The following is a 23,437-nucleotide window of genomic DNA, read 5'->3' on the forward strand; positions in this document are numbered from 1 at the left end:
TATATATAAGGCATTATATATAATATAATTATTACGTATAAGGCATTATAGAATAACAATTTTGATTTTCAGCTAATAGGTTTTGTTAGTGCCCTGGTCTCCACCCACCTCCTACTTTTTCTTGGAATTCAATTTGGGTAATTGATTATAGACTGTCTAAGTGACCCTGAACAAGTTACTTAATCTCTCAGTACCTCAGATAGCTCTCTTAGATGATAATTAACAGGACAGGTGTTGATCTGCAATGGTAGAGAGAATTTGCTTATAGGGACCAAAAATCAAAGGTCCAGGAAAAAAAGATTACATTATTTTTCCTAAAAGAATTACAAAGTATGTTCATAATTCAACTTTATAGACCAAAGTAAATATTATGGCTTTTAAATTTAAGAATTTTATGAGACTTTTGGTTTTAAAGAAAAAAACAATCATTGGACCTTTTGAAATAATCTCATGATGAACCTGAAGTAATCAGAGCAAAATACCTCCAGAATTCTCAAGGGAGTTGATGTTTTCAGAATGATATTCTATTTTATTTACCATAGCACATATGTGGCTTCTTGAAAATTACTCATATCTAATACTGTATGTGACATAGCCTCCAAGCATAGTTTAAGCTGTGATCCTGGTAACTTGAGAAAGGAATGGAAACGATTTTCTTCTTCACAGTTGAGAATGTCTTAATTAGCACAAAAGGGAGAAAACCCTGTTTTCAACTCCTGGACCTTTTCATTTTATACCGTTTATGAAAAAGCATATGCTGATGCTACTGAAAAATTCCAAGGAGGCCATATTAGCATAGCGGTTAGAAATTCAACTCTTTGCTTTCATTTAACTCTCCTGCTGAGAGGGTCGGGGTCACTGATACTATCCTTACCCCTCCCCTCATGTGGATGACACAAATTTATTCTTCAGAATTCCCAGCTTTCTCATCCATCCTTTATTGGAAAGAAAACTTCACTTTTTTTGTTATTTAAATAGGGAAGTTTTACATTCTTATTAGTTGTTTAAAAAGTTTTTCATTTCCATAATAGGTTGTTACTCTCATCCTCCGTTTTTTGAGTTTAGAATTGTCATGGCAGTTATTCTAAGATTGAAGTGAACTGATAAATAAAACAGCATTAAAAAGACAATATTTTAGAGCAGAGAAAAGATTCATGGGATGACAAACTGCTAGATGGAAAATGCTGTTTTTGGCTTCTCCCATGGCAAATGCCTCTGTTAAAAAATGATCATTACTGAACTGTAGCCCAATCCAAGAAAATTTTGATTGTCTACATGTAGCTATCAGTACCAAACTAGATTGGATCCTAAGGGGAGAAAGATTCAGAATCTGAAAACTCATCCTTGGTTTGGTCACTTATTATACTATCTCTGCAGCTTTGGGGCAAGTCATTTAGCATCTCTACTCTTCAGGGATAGCCTGTAGAAGAGGAATCAGGGTTTTTCTGTTTGGCTTTAGAGTACAAATCTAAGGACAGATGGAAGTGACCAAGAAAAAATATTTCAGCTTGACACAAGGAAGAACTTTCTAACAATTAGAATTATCTAAAAATGGAAATGGCTACTTTGAAAGGTATTTATTAGGCCCCTATTCAGTTGTTAAATATATGTAAAAGCTATTCTGGGTCCACTTAGATCTCACAGTTTTGTGAATTCTTTTTTGAAAAGGTTTTCTAATTCACCTTTACTTTGAATTGGGTGGGTTGCTCAGGCAAGTATAGAAAAACAGAAATATATTTTCCCTTTTCTGGTCCTTCAGAAAGGTCTTCCTTTTTTTCTTTCTATTTAGAGGATTCTTTTCAGATTTTTTGTTCCCTTACAGCCCTTCCTGAGAGAGCCAAAATTTCCCACTTACTTCAATGGGAAACAGTTGAAAATTTGATGAGGGGAGAAAAGAAATTGCTTTTTCTTCCCATCTCTCCAGATAATAACCCTGATTTTAATTGTATAAAAAGACACGCCAAGTCTCTCATGTTATTCTTGTGGAAAAGATGAAGTGTTACAGGCTAGAACAGTTAGGTGGGTTCAGAACCTGTGGTTTCAGTGATAATATTAGACCTTATTGAGTGAGCTACAGGTAGTTGTTCTAGATGATGTCTGTCTGTATTTCTGTCTGTCTGTCTCTTTCACACACACACACACACACACACACACACACACACACACACACACACACACACACAGAGACATCCTCCAACCCATCTCAAGGTCTTTCACATTGCTGCTTACACTTATCTGGATGCTTTACTATTTATCAGTGTCCTTCCTAAGACATGATAACCATAATTTGATGAGTATAATACATAGCACAATGGTGGTATTCATCTCAAAATATATTTAGTGCTGAATGGATACTCCTGAAATCAATGGAGCATTTGTACCAATTACTCATCAGAGTTGCAATTCTTCTAAAATACCATACTGTTTCCTCATCAAGAATGACATGGGAACTGAACCTGTGATTTCACTGATGTAGGAAACTTCTGGGTGAGGAAACTCCCTTTTGTCAATGCAGCTCAGCACCTTCTTTGAGATTTTACATGATTAATTTTATTATATATAATATATATATATATATTACATTTGTTTAGGAACTGAAGAGTACTACTTGGTAGGTAGGTAAATTCAAGGGGCTGAAAACTATGCCATTTGGAAACAGATTGACCAGTATATTTAGCATCTTTTCACTTTTTATTCCCATTTTGGTTAGTTTTTTTTTTTTTTAGTCTCCCTTTATGAACAAGATCCGACTTTATTTGTTCCCAACTGAACGTATTGGCATGAAGAGAAGTTGAAATATCTATGGTACAGGGGGAGCAGTTGGAAAATGTAAGAAAGGCACCACATTCAAATTTTGTTTTTAAAAAAAGATTTTTCTTCTAATTAAAAAAAAATAAGAAAAACTATGTATCAGTAAAGTTTCCCTTTTCCCCTTTCTGCGTCTTATAATACTGAAATGTCAAAATTGTACAGAATTATAGCCTCCCTGATCATGAGTGGGTGTTTTCCACTGTTCAAATACTGAAATCTGTTCGCTAGTTAGTGACTTGGCTGTTTCTAGTCCCTAGGGTTTTGAATTGTGATCTGGCCAAGGCTTTGAATGAGTAGGGATTCCCTTGATTGGGCCTCTCTCTGCCTCATGTTATAAATAACTCAGTATCTGCCCCCGTAGCTTGCAAATAGCTAGTAAAAAGAAGACTTGATAGAGGTGACTTTAAAGCTAGACGATTAATCCAAAGAGAAATTGTGTTAGAAAGTGATCACCATAGAAAAGTGGTGAGGCCCACTGTAAGAGAGGTTAGCTATGAGTTGGTAATAATCGAGGGATGGTCCAAGGCAGAAGTGGGAGTGGCCAAGAATGAGAGAAAGTGGAGTTCAAGTGAATTGATCTAAAAGCAAGGCTTTTTAGGGTTTTCATAAGTCCCTGTTCCGAAACTAACTTGCATCTCTGTGTTCTCTCTTTTGTTGTTACCGCATTTTGTCCTAGTTGCTGTGTCCCTGAGGAATCAGAAAGTCATTATTCCTCAGACCACAGATGCTAACCGGGTGTCTGTTGCAAAAACTGTCTCGATTCCAGAACTCAGTGCATTCACTGTGTGCTTCGAAGCGACGAAAATTGGCAATGAAGACAATGACTGGATAGCTTTCTCCTACTCAGATGCTTCATCACAACAATTACTGAGCTTTGGAAAAGTCAAAAAGGGCTACTTCCTCTCTATCTATGGTGCGGAGTGCTTGCTAAACAAGGTGTTACTAGTAGATTCAAGTGAAGACATTTTCACAGAAAACTTCGAACAACTGTGTCTAGCTTGGAATAGCTCTTTAGGCTCTGTCAGTGTGAATTTCAAAAGGAGCTATGAAACAGCTATATGCAATTCTACCATTAGCAAGGTTATTCCTGGGAATGGGAAATTGCTGCTGGGCTCCAACCAAAATGAAATAGCCTCTTTAAAAGGGGACATTTACAACTTTCGTCTTTGGAATTTTACCATGAATTCCAAAACTCTGTCCAACCTCAGCTGTAATGTGAAAGGGAACGTTGTCGACTGGCAAAATGATTTTTGGAATATCCCGACCTCAGTTCTGAAAGCTGAAAACAACCTAAGTTGTGGTAAGTATGTATAGCAAAATATCTTTCCTTCCTGAGCCCCTCCCCATTGTTCCGAAAATTTGTTTGTCTGCAATAAATTAATGTCTGTCATTAAAAAAGGGAACGGTTTTTTTTTTCCCCTCACAAATATATTTGTTCTTTTTCAACTTGCCCACTCAGCTCTGCAAAATGTAATTTTTGCTATGGGGTTTGTTTGTTCTTTTTAAAAACATTTAATCAAAGCCTTCTGGTCTCATCATTCCTCACTTCCCATGTGTCACATGATATTTAGTGATCTGTCATTAACATATTTATACTTCTATTTTTTTAGTCCCCATATGATCTAAATAGGAAACTTAATAATTAGATTTAAAGCAGTGGAAAGTACTAACTAGCAATAAAGTTCTCTTATTCTTGTCTAGAAAATATTGCTTAAATAAAAAAGGATTTAAGCTAATGAGTTAACTGTTATTTTGGAAGAAAATTCACCTTAAGTCTAAAAGAAAGTAGACAAGATCAGTAGCCACTGAAACAATCATAGAAACTATGTAAAAACTACTATTTTACAAGTAATCCTTGAGATCTGGAAGGACCCTGGTTCTGTAAATAACAGGAGCGAACCATTGACCTCTTATCGTGTCTTCTTTTGGTTATGTTTGACATTTCACATTACAGTTTTTAATTGAAGCATGGCAGGTGACAGAATGCAGATTACTTAAGTAAATGAAACACTGAAGTGTCATTTCCCCACAATGTTAATAAAAATGTAGGCAAGGGTCTGATCATCTTTGTAATTGTCAATTCTAATTAATCTTTTCGTCACCAATAGTTTCCTAAACCAATGAAATCAGAGGTTGAAACCCTCAGTAACGCTTTACATACATAGTCAACTCCTGATTATTCACACGAATGGAAGGGGACAGATTTTGACTCTCAAAATAATTTTCTGCTTAGATTGGGAGTGAAATAGTGTGTTTTTCTTAGAAAAAGGGTATAACTCGATGGAATTTACAACACTTCAAACCAAATAAGACAGCTATGAAGACCTGCTTCAAAGAGATCTAGAAAGTGAGAGCTTCTTGTCCCTTACCCCACCAGACTTTCTCAGTCTTAGGAACTGATTAGCTCCTGTTGGTTGCCCTTGCATTTAAGTTTATTGACTGTCTGGCCCACATTTTCCCTGCAGGAGGTAGGAAGGCAATTAAATGATGTGACTCCAGAGGTATTTCCTGGTGGGTGGGTGGAAAGATGGTCAATTATGACCCTCTTCCAGAGAGAGACTCCAGAATGCTCTGAGGGCTGGGTGGTGTTCCCCCAGCTAGCCCTTCCCAGTCCTGAAGTTATCACAAGTTGAACCTTCAAACTTAAGCACAGTTCAGCTCATAGTATACCCTCTGGAACAACAGTCACTGTAGCAAGCACCAGGTGAATAAGCCAGAATGCGCTTCCTGTATTTGAGTGCCCTCTGGTTTAGATGCCTAATTTTGCCAATCCTTGGCAGTCACTGAAAGGTCGGGGCATGAGCTACTAGTTTCTATTCCCCATAGTGATCCCTTTAAACAGATTTTTTTCCGATTTTAGTAGCCCAGAGCTTCTGTTCCTTAAGTATCCAGAGGGGAAAATAAATGGAATTTCCTCATTGACCCAGCCTCACTCTCCTTTGTTTGACTTGCTGTGTACACAAAACAGTAGGTAGAACCAGTATCATTAGTAAGGCTTTTCATTGTCAATCTAAGTATGAAGATCAAACCAATTTTCCCCCTCTGTGTCTTTGATGTCCCACCCAACCCCCAGCTGTTCCTAAGTGCCAAAGTTCCTTCAAGGCCAAACTGAGGAGCCATATTAGATCATAAGTTGGAAGGGACTTTAGAACTCATCAAGTTTCAATTTCCTCTTTTTGCAGATGAGAAAATAAGAGACTCATAAGGGTGAAGTGACTTAACACAGGTCACATAGGCAGCAAATGGTAGAACCTGGAATTGAACCCCAATTCTCTGACTCTAAATTCTGTGTCCTTTCCAGAGATCTATCATGCCTGAACCTCTCATACTTCACTCTTCTCCCTTTGCCCAGATCAAAATTATCTTTCTCAGATTTTTTCTAGCATCTTTCTCACACTTCTGTTTATACTTATCACATTTTCTCTTGTACCAGAAATATTTGTGTATACATGATGGCAACCTTTAATCTTTAATCCCTTCAGGAAACTGGGTCTATGTCTTATTTCTCTTTGTATTCTCAAGGCCCATATGCTTTGGGTCCATTGGAGGGAATTGTGATGCACTAGTGCATTTCAAACCTCTACATCTTCTAGTTCTCATCTATGTCTTTCCTTAAATCCCCCATAAAGTGTCCATTCAATATTTTGCTGGAGGATTCATTTGATTCTTTTAGTATCTCAGACTTACCAATGTGTCCTTTGGCTTTATCCATCTGATAACTCTCATTCCCAAAACTTGACAGGCCCCCTGGTCTTTCCAGAATTCAAATTTTACAGAACAAATCTGGCCTTTTGACTGAATCAAAATTATACAGAAAACTCTGTAAAATTTTGATTCAGTCAAAAGTCTGTACTTAAGGATCTAGAAGGCCACATGTGACCTCAAGGCCATAGATTCCCCACCCTTGCCATAGAACATTGTACACAATTAAGAAATATTTATTGATTGGATTGCAACAAATCTGTTTTGTCAGTATGCCAAGAGTGAATAACCAAAGGCAATTCTTCTGATATCTGGTTTGGAATCTCCATGTTTCATTTATCAGCCTCTTTGAGACCTCTCGCATAACACCTTGTCTCCCTAAACTTTACAACTTTCAGCATACTCCTATAGGTTCTTTATAGAAGTATAACTTGCTTATGACTAAGTACATCAATAGTGACTTCTTCGAGGGGGGTATATGTTCATATGCTCAATGGAATTTAGCCCTGTTACTTTTACAATGGTCTTCCTGAATTCAAAGTGACTTTTAATAGCATTATTACTTTTACTCATGGCCTGGGTTATGTTTGAACAGAAATGATGGGGAGGGAATTTCCTGCTGCTTAATGATCAGCTTTGGGAGTTGAAGGACTGTGTCAGTTATAAACTACCAGGAAATACCTGTAGCAGAGATTATTTCAGTACTTGTTAACTAAGCAGAAACTGCAATAAATAAATGAAATGGTGTATTATTAGTGTATTAACCTTTCTGCACTTCCACTCATTCCCCAACAAAGCATTACTATTCGCTGATTACAGAAATTCATTTCCTTAAAACTAATGATCATGCAAAAACCAATGGAGAAGTAGGATTGAATTCCAAACATTCCATTGAATTGACCATGTGTGTTAAATATGCAGTTTTTATTCCAAGATCAACTCCCAAGAGAAAATGTAATGATTTTTCCAAGTACAAATTATTAAAATAAATTTTGAATTCAGAAGACAGTAAAACAAAACATTTACTATTAAAATTGTGGCGCCTTGGATACACTTGACGAGTCTTCCAATCAGAGTAAGATCAACATTGTCAGTAAAATTTCCACATATTTTAAAATCTGTATGCATTTTCACAAATTTCTGAGGACATCTTAAAAATACGGCTGAGTTAAGAGTATTTCAGCAATTTTTATTTAGTTTAACTTTTCTCATAGTTTTTTAAAACTAAATTTTTAGTTATTTGTATGATTCTTTGCATCTTTATGATGTTCAAAATAATTTTTGTTCAGGAATTTCAGTAGCTAAGCCTCATTTTACGACATTTCTGTGTGTATATGTACATATAAGTACACATGCTTACTATATGTGTAGTATAAATACACACAAATGCACATATTCTTTAGTATATCCTGCATGATAGATATATATTTGTGGATATACAGTTGCTGAAGTTCATAAGCTAGCTAAAGTCCCTAAGCTGGCTTATGTCCATCATTGATCAGAAAATTAATAGATTGTGTATGTATTGGTAATTTTATTCTTGACTTAGTAATTTACTGAAAAGATTGGAGCATTTTGACTCAATGAATTCTGAAAGCTCATGTGATCCCTAATTTACTTTTCATAAAAATGTTATGATTTACTATATTTTTCACCTTATAAACTTTTGCACCTGGTATCAGAACTCTGTTCTTTAACCAACATTCTTCAAATTAATTTGACTGAGGAACATTTTGAAATATATTGAAGAAACCCATACATGCCAATCAGGGAAGTGGGAGGTTCAAAGACATTGCCCTGATAAGGGAGGATTAGGAAAATCATGCCATAATAAAAATGAAAATGAAAAAATTTTATATTTATAGTAGATTTTAAGGTCTCCAAAGTTTTCTCACACTGGCCCTTTGGAATAGGTGTGTAAATATTAGTATTCCAATTTTATAGATCAAGGAAGCTCTGAGAGGTAAAGGGACTACTGACTCACAGTGTCCCAGTTTGTATGACCCACTCCTGGTCAAAAAAATCTTTTCTTGCCATCCATCCATCCCAGCTAGCTATCATCTTATGTCTCTCCTTTCTTTCATGGCTAAATTCCTTGAGAGGACCATCTACAGTGGATGTTTCTGTTTCCTTCCTTTTATTCCCTTAACTCTCCACAGTATGGTTTCCATTCTGTTCAGTCAACTGAAACAGCTTTCTTCAAAGTTATCAGTGTTCTTTTAATTGCAAGATCTAATGACCTTTTCTCAGTTTCCATCCTTCTTGGTCTCTCTTTAGTGTTAGACACTATTGACCACTTTCTCCTTGACACTCTCTTCTCTCTTAGTTGCAAGACATTCTTCTCCTACCTATCTGATGGCCCCTCAGTCTCTATTGCTGGATCTTCATCCAGATAATGCCTGCTTCCTATGGGGCTCTGATCTGGGCCCTTTTCTTTATTTTTTTACTTGTTGATCTTGTGTATTCAGTTGTCATCTCCTTGTGAACGACTCTCAGGTCTATTTGTTCAATCCTAATTTTTCTTCTGAACCTTCATCTCCCATATCCAACTGCCTATTGGACATCTGGAACTGGATATCTCCTAGACATCTTAAACTCTATGTCTAAAACTGACGTCATTATCTTTGTCTCCAAATTCTCTCCTCTTTATTTTCTTGATTACTATCAAACTAAATGTCATCCTCAAATATTTACTCTCTCATACACTCCATAGCCAATATATTTTCAAGTCCCATCAATTCCATTTTCCTAACATCTCTCAAGTATACTTCTCCATTCTCTGCTGTGATACTGCCACCATTCTGGTACTGACCCTCAGCCTCACAAGTCTCTTCTTACTGTAGTCTATCCTTCACTTAGATGTTAAAGTAATCTTCTAACTAGTTCACCACCACCCTTCTCTAGACTCAGTAAACTGCAGTGCCTCCCTGTTACCTTCAGGATCAAATAAAAAAAGGCCTCTGCTTTGCATTCAAAATTCTTTATAACCTGATCTCTTTCTGCCTTTCTAGTCTTCTTACACAATTCTCTTCTCCACTTCCTTATAATCCAGTGACATTGGCCTCCTTTGATAATATTTGCACAAAACTTTCCCCATTCTGTATTTACACTGGCTATCACCTTGCCTGTAATTCTCTCCGTCATCATCTCCACCTCCTGGCTTTTCTGGCTTCCTTCAAGTTTCATTAAACATCCCACATTCTGTAAGAAAGAAGCTTTTCTAGGTTTCCTTTGGTGCTGATACCATCTTTCTGAAATTATCTCCAATTTATTCAATACATGTTATGTTTGGACACAATTATTTGCATGTTGTCTCTCCCTCCCCTTTAGACTGGGAGCTCCTTGAAGGCAAGAATTATCTCCACCCCACCCCCAATTCTGTATCCCTGGTACTTTGCACAGTGTCTGGCAAATAGGTAACAGAAATGCTTATAGATTTGACTTGTTATATTGGATTCAGAGTTCAAACTCATTTCTCCAGATTTTGTCTGGTGTTCTTCCTACCCCACCAGACTGAGCAAATTAAACCCATTTTCATCCTGAAAAAAAGTTGCATGTAATTATTTATGCTGTACATATGTGCTGTGTAACATTTAATTTTATTTTTGACATTTTGGAAGGAAACTACCACTAGTATAAAACTTTTTTCACGATAATTCTTTTTGCTATTTTGCTGAATCTCGGACTGCTGCAGAACAGCTTGCGTTAACACTCCTCTAACTTATGTCACTTTTCAATTAGACTATCTCAGATTTTTCTCCCCTCTGGTTGAAAAATGTTAGCTCCTTTCTTTTTTCAACCTTACTAAAAATTCTCAGAAGTTCAGGTTTAATGAGTTCAGCTTTTTTATTTTTATTTTTTCATATTAGGACGGCCCAGGGATTTTAGCAGTCATTATCATTTTGCTTCTGTAAAATACTTTGTTCTTTGGAATTGTTCAGTCTTCCTTTAAATAGCAATTACATGCAAGGATAATTTTTCCACTGAATATGATGCTCTATGAATTATGTAGAATAGTTTCCTTTAATTTTTGAAAATACATCTCTCTCTCTCTCTTTCCCTCCCTCCTTCCCTCTCTCTCCCTTTCTTTTCTCTCTCCCTTCTTTTCTTCTTCTGCCTCTCCCTCCCATCCCCTGCTCAGGCTGCAAGTGTAGTAGTCATTCATAGGCTTAATCCAATCATTGATGAAGTTTTAACCAGCTCCCTTTTTTTTTTACCTGGGCCATTCTACTCCTTCTCAGCTCAGCTTTGGGGCTCAATCAATTTTTGGCCAGACTTACTGTAGACATCCGATCATCTTTAGCCCTACCATAGCTCAGAATTCCTAAACTCAATCTATCCACCATCCTCAGGCTCCCCAGCAGCTGAGATTATTTATAGTCATATGCTTAGTGGCTGTTGCTGCTGATGTTACTGAATATTTAGGAGCAAAATGAGACAGAGACGCAGGAAAGGAGGGAGGGAGGAAGAGAGAGAGAGAGAGAGAGAGAGAGAGAGAGAGCTCTAGTGCTTTGCTCTTGGTATCTTACCAATGGTTTGGAGTCGGTGTGTTCATGAAAATCCATTTGAAAATATTGCAGCTAATATTAAGCAGATATCTTTATTGCATCCACACAAAAAAAGGGACAAAAATATATTGGTGCTGGGGGTGCTAATGGAAACAAACACACAAGAGTCTGTTTCTCAAAGCCCTCCATTGATGCTTAGTGTCTTGATGACCTCCAGGGAGGATTATCTTGATTAATTCCTTAGCAGTCTTCTTTTTTGTAAATTTACTAGCAGAGGGAAGTTGACAGGAACAAAATTACACCTTCTGTTTTTGGTTTCATTAATAGGTGTCTTGGGAAGGATACCTCTTAGTTGCAAATATTCTAAAAGTGGAACAGGGTTGAAATTTACAGGTTCTGGCCAATTTTACTTAATAGACTCCACCAGATCATTGTTTTAGAACTGGAAGAGACCTTAGAGATATCTAATCTAATCTCTTCATTTTACAAATGAAGAAACTGAGATGAAGATTCTAAGTATAAACAATTTTTTTTAGGACCATGACTGTATAACTAGAATAAACCTCAAAGGCCATCTTGTCAACCCTTTTATTTTGTGGACGAGAAAAATGAGGCCCTGCAGTGAAATGACTTGCTCAAAATCGCAAAGGTGGCAGAGCCAAGTTTTGAACCCAGGCCTTCTGATTCTGGCTCCAGTGTCCTTTCCACTGTGCCATACTGAATCATTATCCCTAAAAACAATTTTGCCTAAATTTCATGAGATTTTATGTAATACCTGAGGTTGAAAGACATTATAGAATTTCTCCAGAATAAAGTATTCATTTTACAGGTGAAGAAACTGAGAATCAGACAGATTGTCATCTGTCCAAAGTCACCTGACTAGTAAGTGATTGAGCCATGACTTAACCCCAGTTCTCTTGACTCACAGTCCAGTGTCCTTTTGACTTCAGCATATGCTCATCATTGATATTGTGGATGACCAAAGAATACGTGTTAGACACGTACAGCATTGTGCCAGGTACAGTACATAATCAGTAAAATAGAGATGCCTCCATTGGATCCAATAATCTTAGACAAATTTGAGATTGAGATGTTAGGATAGTTCTAGTTTAACCTCTACAGTATAGAAACTGAAAATGCCAAACCATTTGAAAATAATGAAGATTCAAGGGGAGTAGTTAAAGAAATTACGTTTAATCAGGCCCTTTTTACTCTTTCCTTTCTTCCTGCTTCAAGTACTTCATTGAGGTGGAAATAGAGTTTCTGAATTGATTTCCTACAACATTGCCTTCTTTCTCATTCTCCTTTACTTCCTTTAATCATTACTGCGATGGAACCAGGGCCAACCTAGGGATTTAGAGACTTCCACCTACATGGAATGTTAAGCTTAGGGAACAAGAAAATCTGTTTGACTAGAATCTAGAATGGGTGAATGGGAGTCATGCTCAGTAAGCCTGGAGAGGAAGGCTAGGAACAAATTGTGCAGGGTTTCAGATGCTAAGCTGAGGAGTTTGCATGTTATTCTAAGGGAATAGAAAGCTAATGAAGGTTCTTCAGCAGGGGAATATTTTGGCTAAATTCATATTGGAGAATGGATTGAAGTCTCCTTCAGCCAGCCTCTTCAGCCGATTTCAGTGGCTTAAATCAAATCCTCAGGATATTCAGTAAGACACTATTCACTTAGAACAATAAACTAAATTTCCCCTATGAAATAAACAGCCCTTAATTTAATCATCCTTTGGTCTCTAAATAGTTAGGATTTTCATTTCATAAGATTTACTCTCAAGTCTTAAAGCAGTTATATGCAAATGAACTGAGGGATCATAATGCCCTCTATCTCCAAGTTCTCAAAATGGTCCTCCATCTCATTCTGTGCCTTTAAATCAAAGTTTCTATATATTCACATATTTTCAGTTTTTGATAGATAAAAATTCATTCTTTTGCCCCCTTTAAACTATCAAGCTATTCACATACAAATAAAATCAATCTATATCGTTTACAAGATGATTTAAAGTGTTACATTTATTCCATAGTTCTTTTGATATCCAAGACTTCTCAAGTCTCTCTCAAATATTTATCACCTAATATTCTGTCTTTATGTGAAAGTACCTTTCTGCCGTGCTAGCACTAAATTTCTTTATATGAAAAGATAATACATCAGTGGGACATTGCCTCATACCTGAAAAGGACTCCTCCCCTCACTTATGTGCCTAATTACATACTTCCTTTTAGTCTTAGCTCAACTGTCACCTTTTCTATGAAGCCTTCCTTGGTCTTTGTGAGAAACGATTCTTTCTTCTGAGTCCCTCACACCGCTATTTCAATGTCCCTAGGTATATAATCGTATTCTAACTTGCATAATAATTGTGTATGTAGAGCTATTATTAGTTACTTACTAGCTGTGTGACCCTGGGCAAGTCTCTTAACCCTGTTTGCCTCAGTTTCCTCATTTGTCAAATGAGCTGGAGAAGGAAATAGCAAACCACTGCATTATCTCTGACAAGAAAACTCCAAATGGGGTCCCAAAGAGTCAAACATGACTAAAATGATTAAACAAGAAGAAGATACATTATTCCTTCTATGAGATTTTAAGCTTCTTAAGACAAGAGGTTATGATTTTACATTTTTATATCCCAAACCCCTAACACAATGCATTTTATTTGTAGTAAATATATATATATATGAGTTCCGTTGATGCCTCTTCTGGGAGCTCCTTTCACTCTACACCTTGTAACCTTTTATTTATGTGTGTGCTTTAAAATATGTGTATGAGTGTGTGTAAATCAAATTTATGTAATGATCTGTTTCTGTTTATTTAGGTTCATACCTGATTCCACTGCCAGCATCAGAACTCACTAGCTGTGCAGAACTGGGAACCCTTTGTCAAGGTAGGGATATAACATCAATTCGACAGTTTTGTTTTTTCCCGAACATCTGTTTTGCTGTCATGCTGTTTTAGATAATGCTTTCGTTACTGTTTTGATTTTTAGTTTCACTTTTCTTTATTTTTAAATTTTGTAAGCCAGCAACTTAGAAAAATAGAAGAATTTCTGGAAGTCTTCTTCCATGTGTGGGTGTACTGTACATACGGTATGAAGAAAGGAATGCATTCACACACTCTGACCAGATTTCCATAAAGCTTTTACTATTTCAAATGTGAATGATTACATGACTATTTAACAAGGGTTGATTTCATTTCTTCCTCTATTTTCTTCTCAAGCAGATTGCAAAGGTCCTGTATTAATCCTGCCACAGAGTGTTCTAAAGAAGTATTCATGTTCATAAAATGAGAACAAATATTGAAAGTAAACGTAATTCTCTGCTAATTTAACAGGAGACAGCCAGATCATTTGTCATTTACAATGGGACTTTGATTTCAAAATAACTCCGGGCTTGCTCAGAATTATTGCTATTATTATTAATGCAATAATAATGAGTATTATTACAGATAATTATTGAGTTAAATAATAATTATATTATGTTCTATATTACATCAATTATATATTATGTACCAAGTAGCTGTGTACTCAATAATATATAATTAATATAATTATATCTAAGTATAATTATCACAGTAATAAATTTCATCTTTATTTTCTCCTTGTTGCTCCTAATATCCTGGTGACCCCTTTTGCCTATATTCTCTACAGATTAAATGCCGAAAGAAATACTGGGTTCTCCAAAACATGGAATCATTACCATGGCCATTTTTACAAACTGAATTTAAAGAGAAAAAATACATTTTCTGCTTAAACCACATAAAGGTTCAAAAATTTTGTTTTGATTTTTTTTTTTATTTGTCATGAGGCTGAGACAAAAAAACAACCTATTCTATTACAGATGATAACGATCAATTGCATTTCTTGGTAAAGTGTGAAACCAGTGAAATTTTAGCATTACAATAAATTATCACCTCACTGCACTTAAACTGATTACTGAATTTAATATATTCACTTTAAAAAAGAAGTGTAGGGTGGGAAAGATAGGAGATCTTTTTTGGCATACTCTGTCTAGGAAAGCTGAATTCTAACCAATGGGAGACTTCTGATGTATTTGTTAGTATGTTTATCAAGATGTAATGATTTTTTAAAATGTACTGTTTCCATGTATGTATGCACACATGTGAATATACAGATTGTGTATATATTTATATATGAGTATGTGTGTGTATTTATTCACACATGCATTCCTTTGAATCTTATTTCATATTTTCTCTTATCTGAAAGTACATCTTTTCCCAAATACTTAAGAACATTTTTAAAGCAGTACATGAGGTTTTCATCTGTGAATTTCAGTGTTAAAAGTATAAATATGATGTAATGCTCTGAAAATGTCACCCTTGTAGGAATAGCACTTATATAACAATCCATTGAATAGTGTTTAGTAAAGCTAGTTGGATCTTTAAATGATTGATTTGTTTCACATTTGTTTCTGATTTGGTTTTCTTAATGTTTGTATTTTCTCTTCTCAAGGAAAAAGAATCAATCCTTGGAGATTTAACTTTATTTGAATGTGGCTGAGTTGCAGTGATTTAATTTTGTAGAATCTTAGAATATTTAAAGTCAAAAGAAGATCATGATGATCAGCTAGTCTAATCCCTTTATTTTGCAGTTGAGAACCTGAAGGCTAGAAGGTCAAAATGATGTGACCAAAGTTCACAAAGCAAATTTGGATCCAGGACTAGAATTCAGATCTCTTGACTTCCAATCCAGAATCTTGCTACAATTCTGTAATGTTCCTAGAACCTTTATGTAGCTTTTAACTTAGTGCCATGTTCAATGATTCCATTTGGGGACATGGAACCTATCACTTTATTTCTCCTCCTTACTCATTATCAACTTGGAATATGTGATATTTAGTATCTAGCAGTAGATGACTTCCATTATGCTCATGTATGTGTTTTCATGCATTAATGAGTGCTAGATTGCTTATCCATATTAACGGTCATGTGTTCCTTTGCAAGATTACATCTCTTTCATCTTTATTGCCAGCTACTGTAAACTCTCCTACTACACCACCCATTGTCACCACTAACATGCCTGTTACTAATAGAGTCGATAACCAAAGGAATGGTAAGAAATTGTTCCCTTTTTTCTTTGTAATATCTCTGAAATATTAACAACTGTATTTTGAGGGAAAACCTCAAGGGTTTCATCAGTGTGCCTCATATTTAAAATAAACAGACAACTGTCTCTATTTGTCTATATATGTGTGTGTATACATATATGTGTATATGTACATATGCATATATAGATATCCACATACATTTTATTTCTTCATTTATCTGAAAGGCCAATATGAACAAGATGAATATTATTTTGCTGTGTATGGTTCAGATTACCAATATAATTGATGTTTTGGTTAATTAAATAAATAGAATTTAACAACCATTTCTCCCCATTTGTTACTTGAACTATCTTTTGGAGTAAAGCTATTTTAAATTTGAAAAATTAAAGCATCAGTTTTAATGGTGATTTCAAAAAAATAATGTTTCTTTTAGGAATTCATAATGTTTTGTGTGATGTCTTTGTTCAGAAACTATTGGATTTTAATATTTCATGTAACTTAATTTAAAAAGCTGTTTATATTGATTTTGCATCTCATTTATGTCAATGGTATTTATGGTCAACCACTTGAACATTTTAGTCAATTACAATGGATGTTGTGTTATATTTGTTTTATTTTTTTTTGCCAGGGAAGAGATTTGCTAATCATTTTAAATCCACAAGTAGTTATGCAGTGAATTGGGTTTTTGTTTTGAAGTAACTTTTGTGTCTTTCATGTATCCTATTTATATTTCTCATGTAATTTTTGAAATCACTTATCTAATTGTACCATTCATTTAAGAAATAGGAGAGAAAAGTTGAATTGCTACTTTTTATATTCATAAACACACATGTCTACAGGATATAGAATCTTGTTTATAGTCTCTTTGTAATTGACAACATGGTTCAGGTTCCCCCCTTCATCCCTCTTCATCACTACATCAAGAAGAGTAGTATTCTCACAATTATGCAGTATAAGCAATATACAAATTATTTGTGTTCCATCTATTTGACTTATTGAGACAAAGACTTCTACAAATTGAGAATATCACATTCTCACCTGCGGGACCAAAATATAGAGCAGAGATTCATAATCTTTTTTACATCATAGTCCTTTTCAGCAGTCTGGTGAAGCCTATAGATCCTTTTTCAGTATAAAATAAATTAAATAAGATTACAAAATAAACCAGTTATATTGAAAGAGGGAAGGAACTATTTCCATTCAAGTTCACGGGTCCTTTAAATTCTATTCTCTAGTTAAGAACCTCTGATCCATAGAAGCAAAATTCACATAACTCACTTTTCCTTTCTCCTTTAGAAGTTGCATCTAAAGTCTGTAAGAACTTTTGTTGGAACTGCATCCTATTTTGCATGAAGCAATACATACATGTATATATATATATATATATATATATATATATATATATACACACACACATACATATATACATATGCATGCACACATATTTATGTATCAATGCAACCATAAAGACAGTGAGTCAGAGGAGCAATGTTTTAGCAGGCTTTGATACCCATACCAACAAGATTTATGATGAAGCACAAATTCCAACAGTCCCCCAGAAAGGAGCAAAGCAAAGGTTCCAGTGCATATTTTATATAGATTTCAGCCAGTAGTTTAAAATATTATAATTGTGATTCAGTCATGTACTCTTTGTATGGACATACAAAAGAGCCTCTGTGAACTTCTCCCCCTACTACTGACACATCCTCTGTTGCATGGATATGATTCTTGCAGGCCTGGACTTGGTGGAGTAGATTTGTAGTCATTCCTCATGTAATTTCTGAGATTCTTGAATAAAAGTCTTTGTCGTCATTCTTTCAGTCCTAATTTTACGTCATCCATTGCATTTTGATTTCACCACAATAGACAAATATATTAGAATCTTCTGAAATGGTTTGGAATCTGTAATTCCCTAAATGAAAATTGAAATCTGAGTTTTTTTAAAGAAGGGAAAAATTTTTCCCTCAAAACTAAAAAATTTTAAAGATGATTAGACAGTAAGTGGTTCTTTACTTGAAATAAAGTAGATCTATCTACATTATTTTTGTTGGGGTTTTTTGTTTGTTTCTTTTGCTGGAAAAAATGAGCACAACTATCACACACAATGTCCACTTATTAAAAATTCTTTTAACATTGGACTGATTACCAATTACTTATTTTTTCTGTCAATAATATTCTGAAGAGAGAAGCCCAGATGTTACTGTTACAGGATATAGATAGACTGGACCTGTCATTTCATTAATGTGGGGATTTCCCAGTGAGGCTCTTTCTTGACTAATACAGGTGGACATCTCTACAATTTTTATTCTTGTTGTTTAGTCATTTCAATCATGTCCAACTCTTCGTAACCCCATTTGGGGTTTTCTTGGCAAAGATACTGAAATAGTTTGCCATTTCCTTTTCCAGCTCATTTTACAGATGAGGAAATTGAGGAAAACAGGGTTGAGTTACTTGCCTAGGGTTACATAGCTAGTAAGGGTCTGAGGCCAGATTTGAACTCAAGAAGATCAGTCTTCCTGGCTCCAGGACCAGTACTCTATCCACTGTATCACCTAGATGCCCTTTAATTCTTAGAGAGATCTTAAAAACATGTGACAAGGAATTTAAAACAAGTAGGAAAAATTTTTGCTATCTAATATCCCAACATTACCTCTTCCCACCTTCTAATACCTGGAAAAGTATGACTGTTTCCCTCCCCCTTCCCATTAACTTGTGATTATTTATATGACAAAATACTTTCAAGCTTCGGAATTTATAAGACATAATGACTTGCTTTTTTGGATGACCAAATAAGATGCTTAAGATTTCAGTTGACACATCTCTGCATTGGAAGCAGCACAGAACAGTAACAAAGAGTGGGAGTGCCGGGGGTCCAAGGTTCAAATCTTAACTTTGCTAGGTGATATTATGCAAATCACTTAATATCTTCAGACCTCAGTTTCCTCATCTGTAAAGTAAAGGTATTACATTAGATTTTTCTCTAAGAAAGATTCCTTTTAACTTGAAACATTAGACACATGAAAATGGGAAGGACTGACGCTGTCTTCTCAGGATGGGCACAGTGAAGTCCTAGGGTCCTGCTGTTTTTGCAATTATGGTTTACTATGCAGAAGGGGCAAAGCCTCAGTGTCCAAAAAACACTATTTCTTCAGTCTTTTAAATTAGTACTACTGTGGTATCAGTGAAAGGAAAACCACCGACTGTTCCAGTAGACATGAAATTCAGTCCAAGGAAAACCCACTGGAAATGTAGCTTTTTGTTCTGTTTCCTATAAGAAAGACAACTTTCTTTCTTCCTCCCTTTCTATTTAAATTCAGTTTCTTGTCTTCTATTTCCAGTCAAGAGTTCATGTCACGCTCTGTACAATAACCTGAGAGGGGAATACTCCAGAACCGCACTTGTCATATTTAATAGCTTTCTCACTATCTTCTCAACACTATCAGTCCTTTTTTTTTTTTTTTTTACTCTTAACTCCTCAGTCATGGAAAGAAGTTAAATCAAAATGTTTCAGTTCTGCAACATGTATAGAATTACAAAAAAGTATCATTACTCATAGGTCAAATAAAAGACATCTAACTAATATGGGATTTCCTGAAAAGAGCCCTGGGATTTTTTTTTTATACCTTTTCATCATATGATTCATACCAAAGAGTCAGATCTCGATTCCAGTCTTGGAAATTTCACCCAGTTGGGTAATAGATGTACTTTGAAACATTTTCTTTCAAGAAATGTGCATTTGGGGTTCTACTACAATTCGTGAAATTGATAGGCTTCAGTAGACAGTACATATATCTCTTGAAGCCTCCAAATTTATGAATATTTAACTCATACATTTTCCATTCTGGCAGTCTCGGGAGCCATTCATCCTCTAGGTGAGGACAGCTTAGATTCCAGGATAGCAGAAAGAAAATTCTCCATCAATTTTTCTTGCCATTTCAAAGTATATCCTTTCCAGTAACACATCCTGGATCATCCATTTTCTCTGATAACAATGCATCTTCTGCTGCAGTAAGCCAGCAAACGAATCAATATGCCTGAAACTCTACTTCGCATGCCTTCAAAAGGCATTTTATCTTCCTTATTTGACTCACTCAGTGACCTTAACTGCTTTTGCAGATCAGAGGTTAACCGTGGTGTCAGTCTGTTCAGTGAAATGTGGGAAAGATAAATTGTTAGCTACATAGATTTTAAAGTTACTTGTAGGAAATAGCTAACATGGTTTTCAGCAATCACTTAAGATATTAGATGCAGTAAAATAGCAGTCATAACAGATTCTCAAGCCAATTAACTCGTTATAATCCGTTACTATATTTTAGTTTTTCTTTTCTTCCATTTACCAACCAATGTAACTCTAAGGAGGTGACTGGATTTGTAAATTGGTTTCACTCTTGCTCTGTGATACTGGTATTATATTTTTGTTTTCAAAGATAAAAAAGTAGGTTGGAAAACATTTAACTAAAGAGATAAAGTAGACAAACGATGAAAGAGATACATAAACATTAATAATATTGAATTTTTTAACAATTAAAAATCCTACAACACATTGCTTTATGTTCTCTTTTGCCCCCTTTAAAGTATCACTTTTAATCACCAAAGAGCAGTTATGTATTCTCCAGATAGTGGGAAGGAATCCTGCTTTTATGAACTTGCCAATACCATGCTTTAGGTCACCATCTAGTGGTAGCTTTTAAAATATTCAGCTCACTGTATTTGATAAATGTTCATCAAAATTCCCATAGATTCTTAAAATAGATTTCTGAACTCTGGAGCTTTGGTTTTTTCCTCAGAGGCTCAGGACATCCTCTAACTTAGTTGGAGAACTTTATTGAGTTATCTGAAAGTTAGAATCCATAATACCAGATAAACTGTCCCAAAGGAGAATAAAAATAATGACATATGTGTGTATATGCATATAGATAGATAGATACACACATATAATCACACATATGTATATGTGTATATCGTTTTAACATTTAAAAAAGTACTTTTCTCACCACAACTCTGCTGAATAGAACAGGTAGTCCAAGTAATATTTATTTCCTGGAAGTGATTTATCCAAGATCATACAGCCGGCACTGGAGGTGGGATTACAGGTCTCTGTTCACTTCAAGACCAGTATTCTGTCCATGACATGATTCTTCATTTCAAAAAGGAATGTGAATCAAGCTCATTAAAAGTTTGAGTGAATTGAATAGATTGAAACAAGCTGACCCATATACATTAAAACTTTGTATTTCAATGTAGCTGTTGCTGGTCATCTAAACATCTTAAAGAGTAGTGGTTTTGACCTTGTTTGACCCTAACTCAAATGCTGGTGGGTCATAATGATGGGGGCTGAGGTTTTTTCATTGGTAGTATTCATACTTTTATTGTCCTACCCATTCCTGTCTACAGTCTCAGCTCACCATTCCTAATGTTTATCATAAACCTACTCATACACACACACACACACACACACACACACGTATGTTTGTTTTGAATTTCATTTTGATATTTTCCCAAGGAAGTCACAAGCAAAGAAAGTTGACTAAACATAAAATTCACACTAGAATTTTTCCTTCCCTTGAGATATATTCTTCCCTTCAAAAGAAATATAAAACTTTCAAAAAGACTTTGTTTCTTTCTATATTTAGATATACATTATTAGAATATATTTAATATATCCTATATTATATTTCTACATTTATTTCTATATACAGCTGGCCTCTACAAAAATGTCAAGTAGAATATATCTAGGCAGATTTAGAAAAGTCTATCAGGCAAGTTAGCTTTAAAATATTACTTGATTTAGTACTGAGTACCTACTGTGAACCAAGGTAGTATAGAAAATGAGATGTTATGGAGAGGAAGAAATGAAAAAGAATTAAGACCATTTTAATCCTCTTTTAGCCTATAAGATAGAAGGAGAGATAGGAAAAGAACATGAATAACTTAAAGATGAGGAATAACGCCAAAGTGCCCTATCAGGGGTACAAATTATGATGTTAACAAAAGAAAGACCATTGCTTCCAGCTAGGGGCAAGTTAATCAGAGAAATCTTAGAAGAGGTAGAATTTGATTTGGGCGTTGAAGGATGGGTAGGAATTGGATAGAGCAAAGCATGGGAAAAATCATGCCTAAAACAGAGAGCATCCCTGGCAGAGTAGCTTGAACAGACGCTTACATGGCAGAAATTGCACATTAATTTCAGGGAATTGAAAGTGATTCAATTTCATCCATTTATTTAACAAGTTGAGGCAGATAGGTGAAAGATAAAGCCACTGGATCAGTCAGAAAGATCTGAGTTCAAGTTCAGTCCCAGATCCTTAATCACTGTTTAAGCCCACACAAGTTGCTTAAATTCTTCTCTTCCTCAGTTCCCTCTTCTATATAGTGACAGTAATAATAAGACCTATGTATGCCTTAGGGTTGTTGTGATCACAAAAATGAGACATTATTTGTAAAGAGCTTTGCAAACCTTAAAGTGCTATGTAAATGCTAGCTATTAACAAACATTTTTTAAACTCCAACTACATGTGGAATATTCTGGTAGATAATGGACAGAGTTTAATGAGAAATAGACTCTTCCATTTTGAAGCTTATGGTCTAGACTCATCCTAGACTTTAGGATGCGCAAAGAAAGTAGTTAGGGGTAAGATTAAATAGATAGGTGGTGTCCAAATCATGGAAGTCCTTAAGTACCAAACTAAGGGGTTTCAATTTAACTTTGATAGGCAATGGGGAGTGTGTGGGATGGCTCAGGTCCCTACATAAATCAATTACTCAGAGGTCTCTCAAAGTGATGACAGAAAAGAGATTTATTCGATTCTCGAGAAGTGGGGCTAACCTGTAGGAGTAGGAAAGCCCAAGACAAAGAAAAGGCAGTGATTTATATAGACCCTAATGCAAGTCCCTCCCCCTCCACTGACCATTATTCTCATTAGCTGAGAATATGATCTTACATTCTAGACACGAAATCTAACCAATCCCTTTTGAAATGAAGATGTTGAAGAATTAGGTAAACTTTATCCAATCATTGAGACCCTAATGTACTACATAGTTTTATATCCTTATATGGAATTATTCTGTTCTAAAAATATAGTAACCTTGAGCCTCTCAGTCTTACCTCACCCCTGGGAGAAGAATTACAATCTGAGAAGTCTTCACTAAACCTATCCCACTCAGGATCCATTAATTCTTTTTTCCTCATAAGATGACTTAATCAGAACTGTGCTTCAAAATTAATCTGGTAATAGTATGTAGGCTGAAGGCATTAATAACAATAATAATTAAAATTGGTATCCCTAGAAATTTGTCTTTCTAGTAGAAGCAAATGGTTTAGTTGAGGAAAATCATTCAAGCTCTATATT

At 35.3% G+C, this 23,437-nt stretch overlaps 1 protein-coding gene across 5 annotated transcripts in view; it reads left to right on the forward strand.

Annotated features, from left to right (window-relative positions):
- ADGRG6 (adhesion G protein-coupled receptor G6) overlaps positions 1-23,437 on the forward strand; it is a 173,243-nt gene that overhangs the window by 82,720 nt on the left and 67,086 nt on the right. For 3 of the 5 annotated variants that reach the window (XM_072643477.1, XM_072643475.1, XM_072643474.1), the window contains exons 4-6: positions 3,488-4,111; positions 13,841-13,909; positions 16,013-16,093. In XM_072643477.1, the coding sequence (XP_072499578.1) occupies positions 3,488-4,111; positions 13,841-13,909; positions 16,013-16,093 (774 nt within the window). The remainder of the gene's footprint in view (positions 1-3,487; positions 4,112-13,840; positions 13,910-16,012; positions 16,094-23,437) is intronic. The other 2 variants (XM_072643478.1, XM_072643476.1) reach the window with 1 other exon arrangement.

Source organism: Notamacropus eugenii, chromosome 2 (genome assembly GCF_028372415.1).
Source record: "Notamacropus eugenii isolate mMacEug1 chromosome 2, mMacEug1.pri_v2, whole genome shotgun sequence".
Taxonomy (NCBI): domain Eukaryota; kingdom Metazoa; phylum Chordata; class Mammalia; order Diprotodontia; family Macropodidae; genus Notamacropus; species Notamacropus eugenii.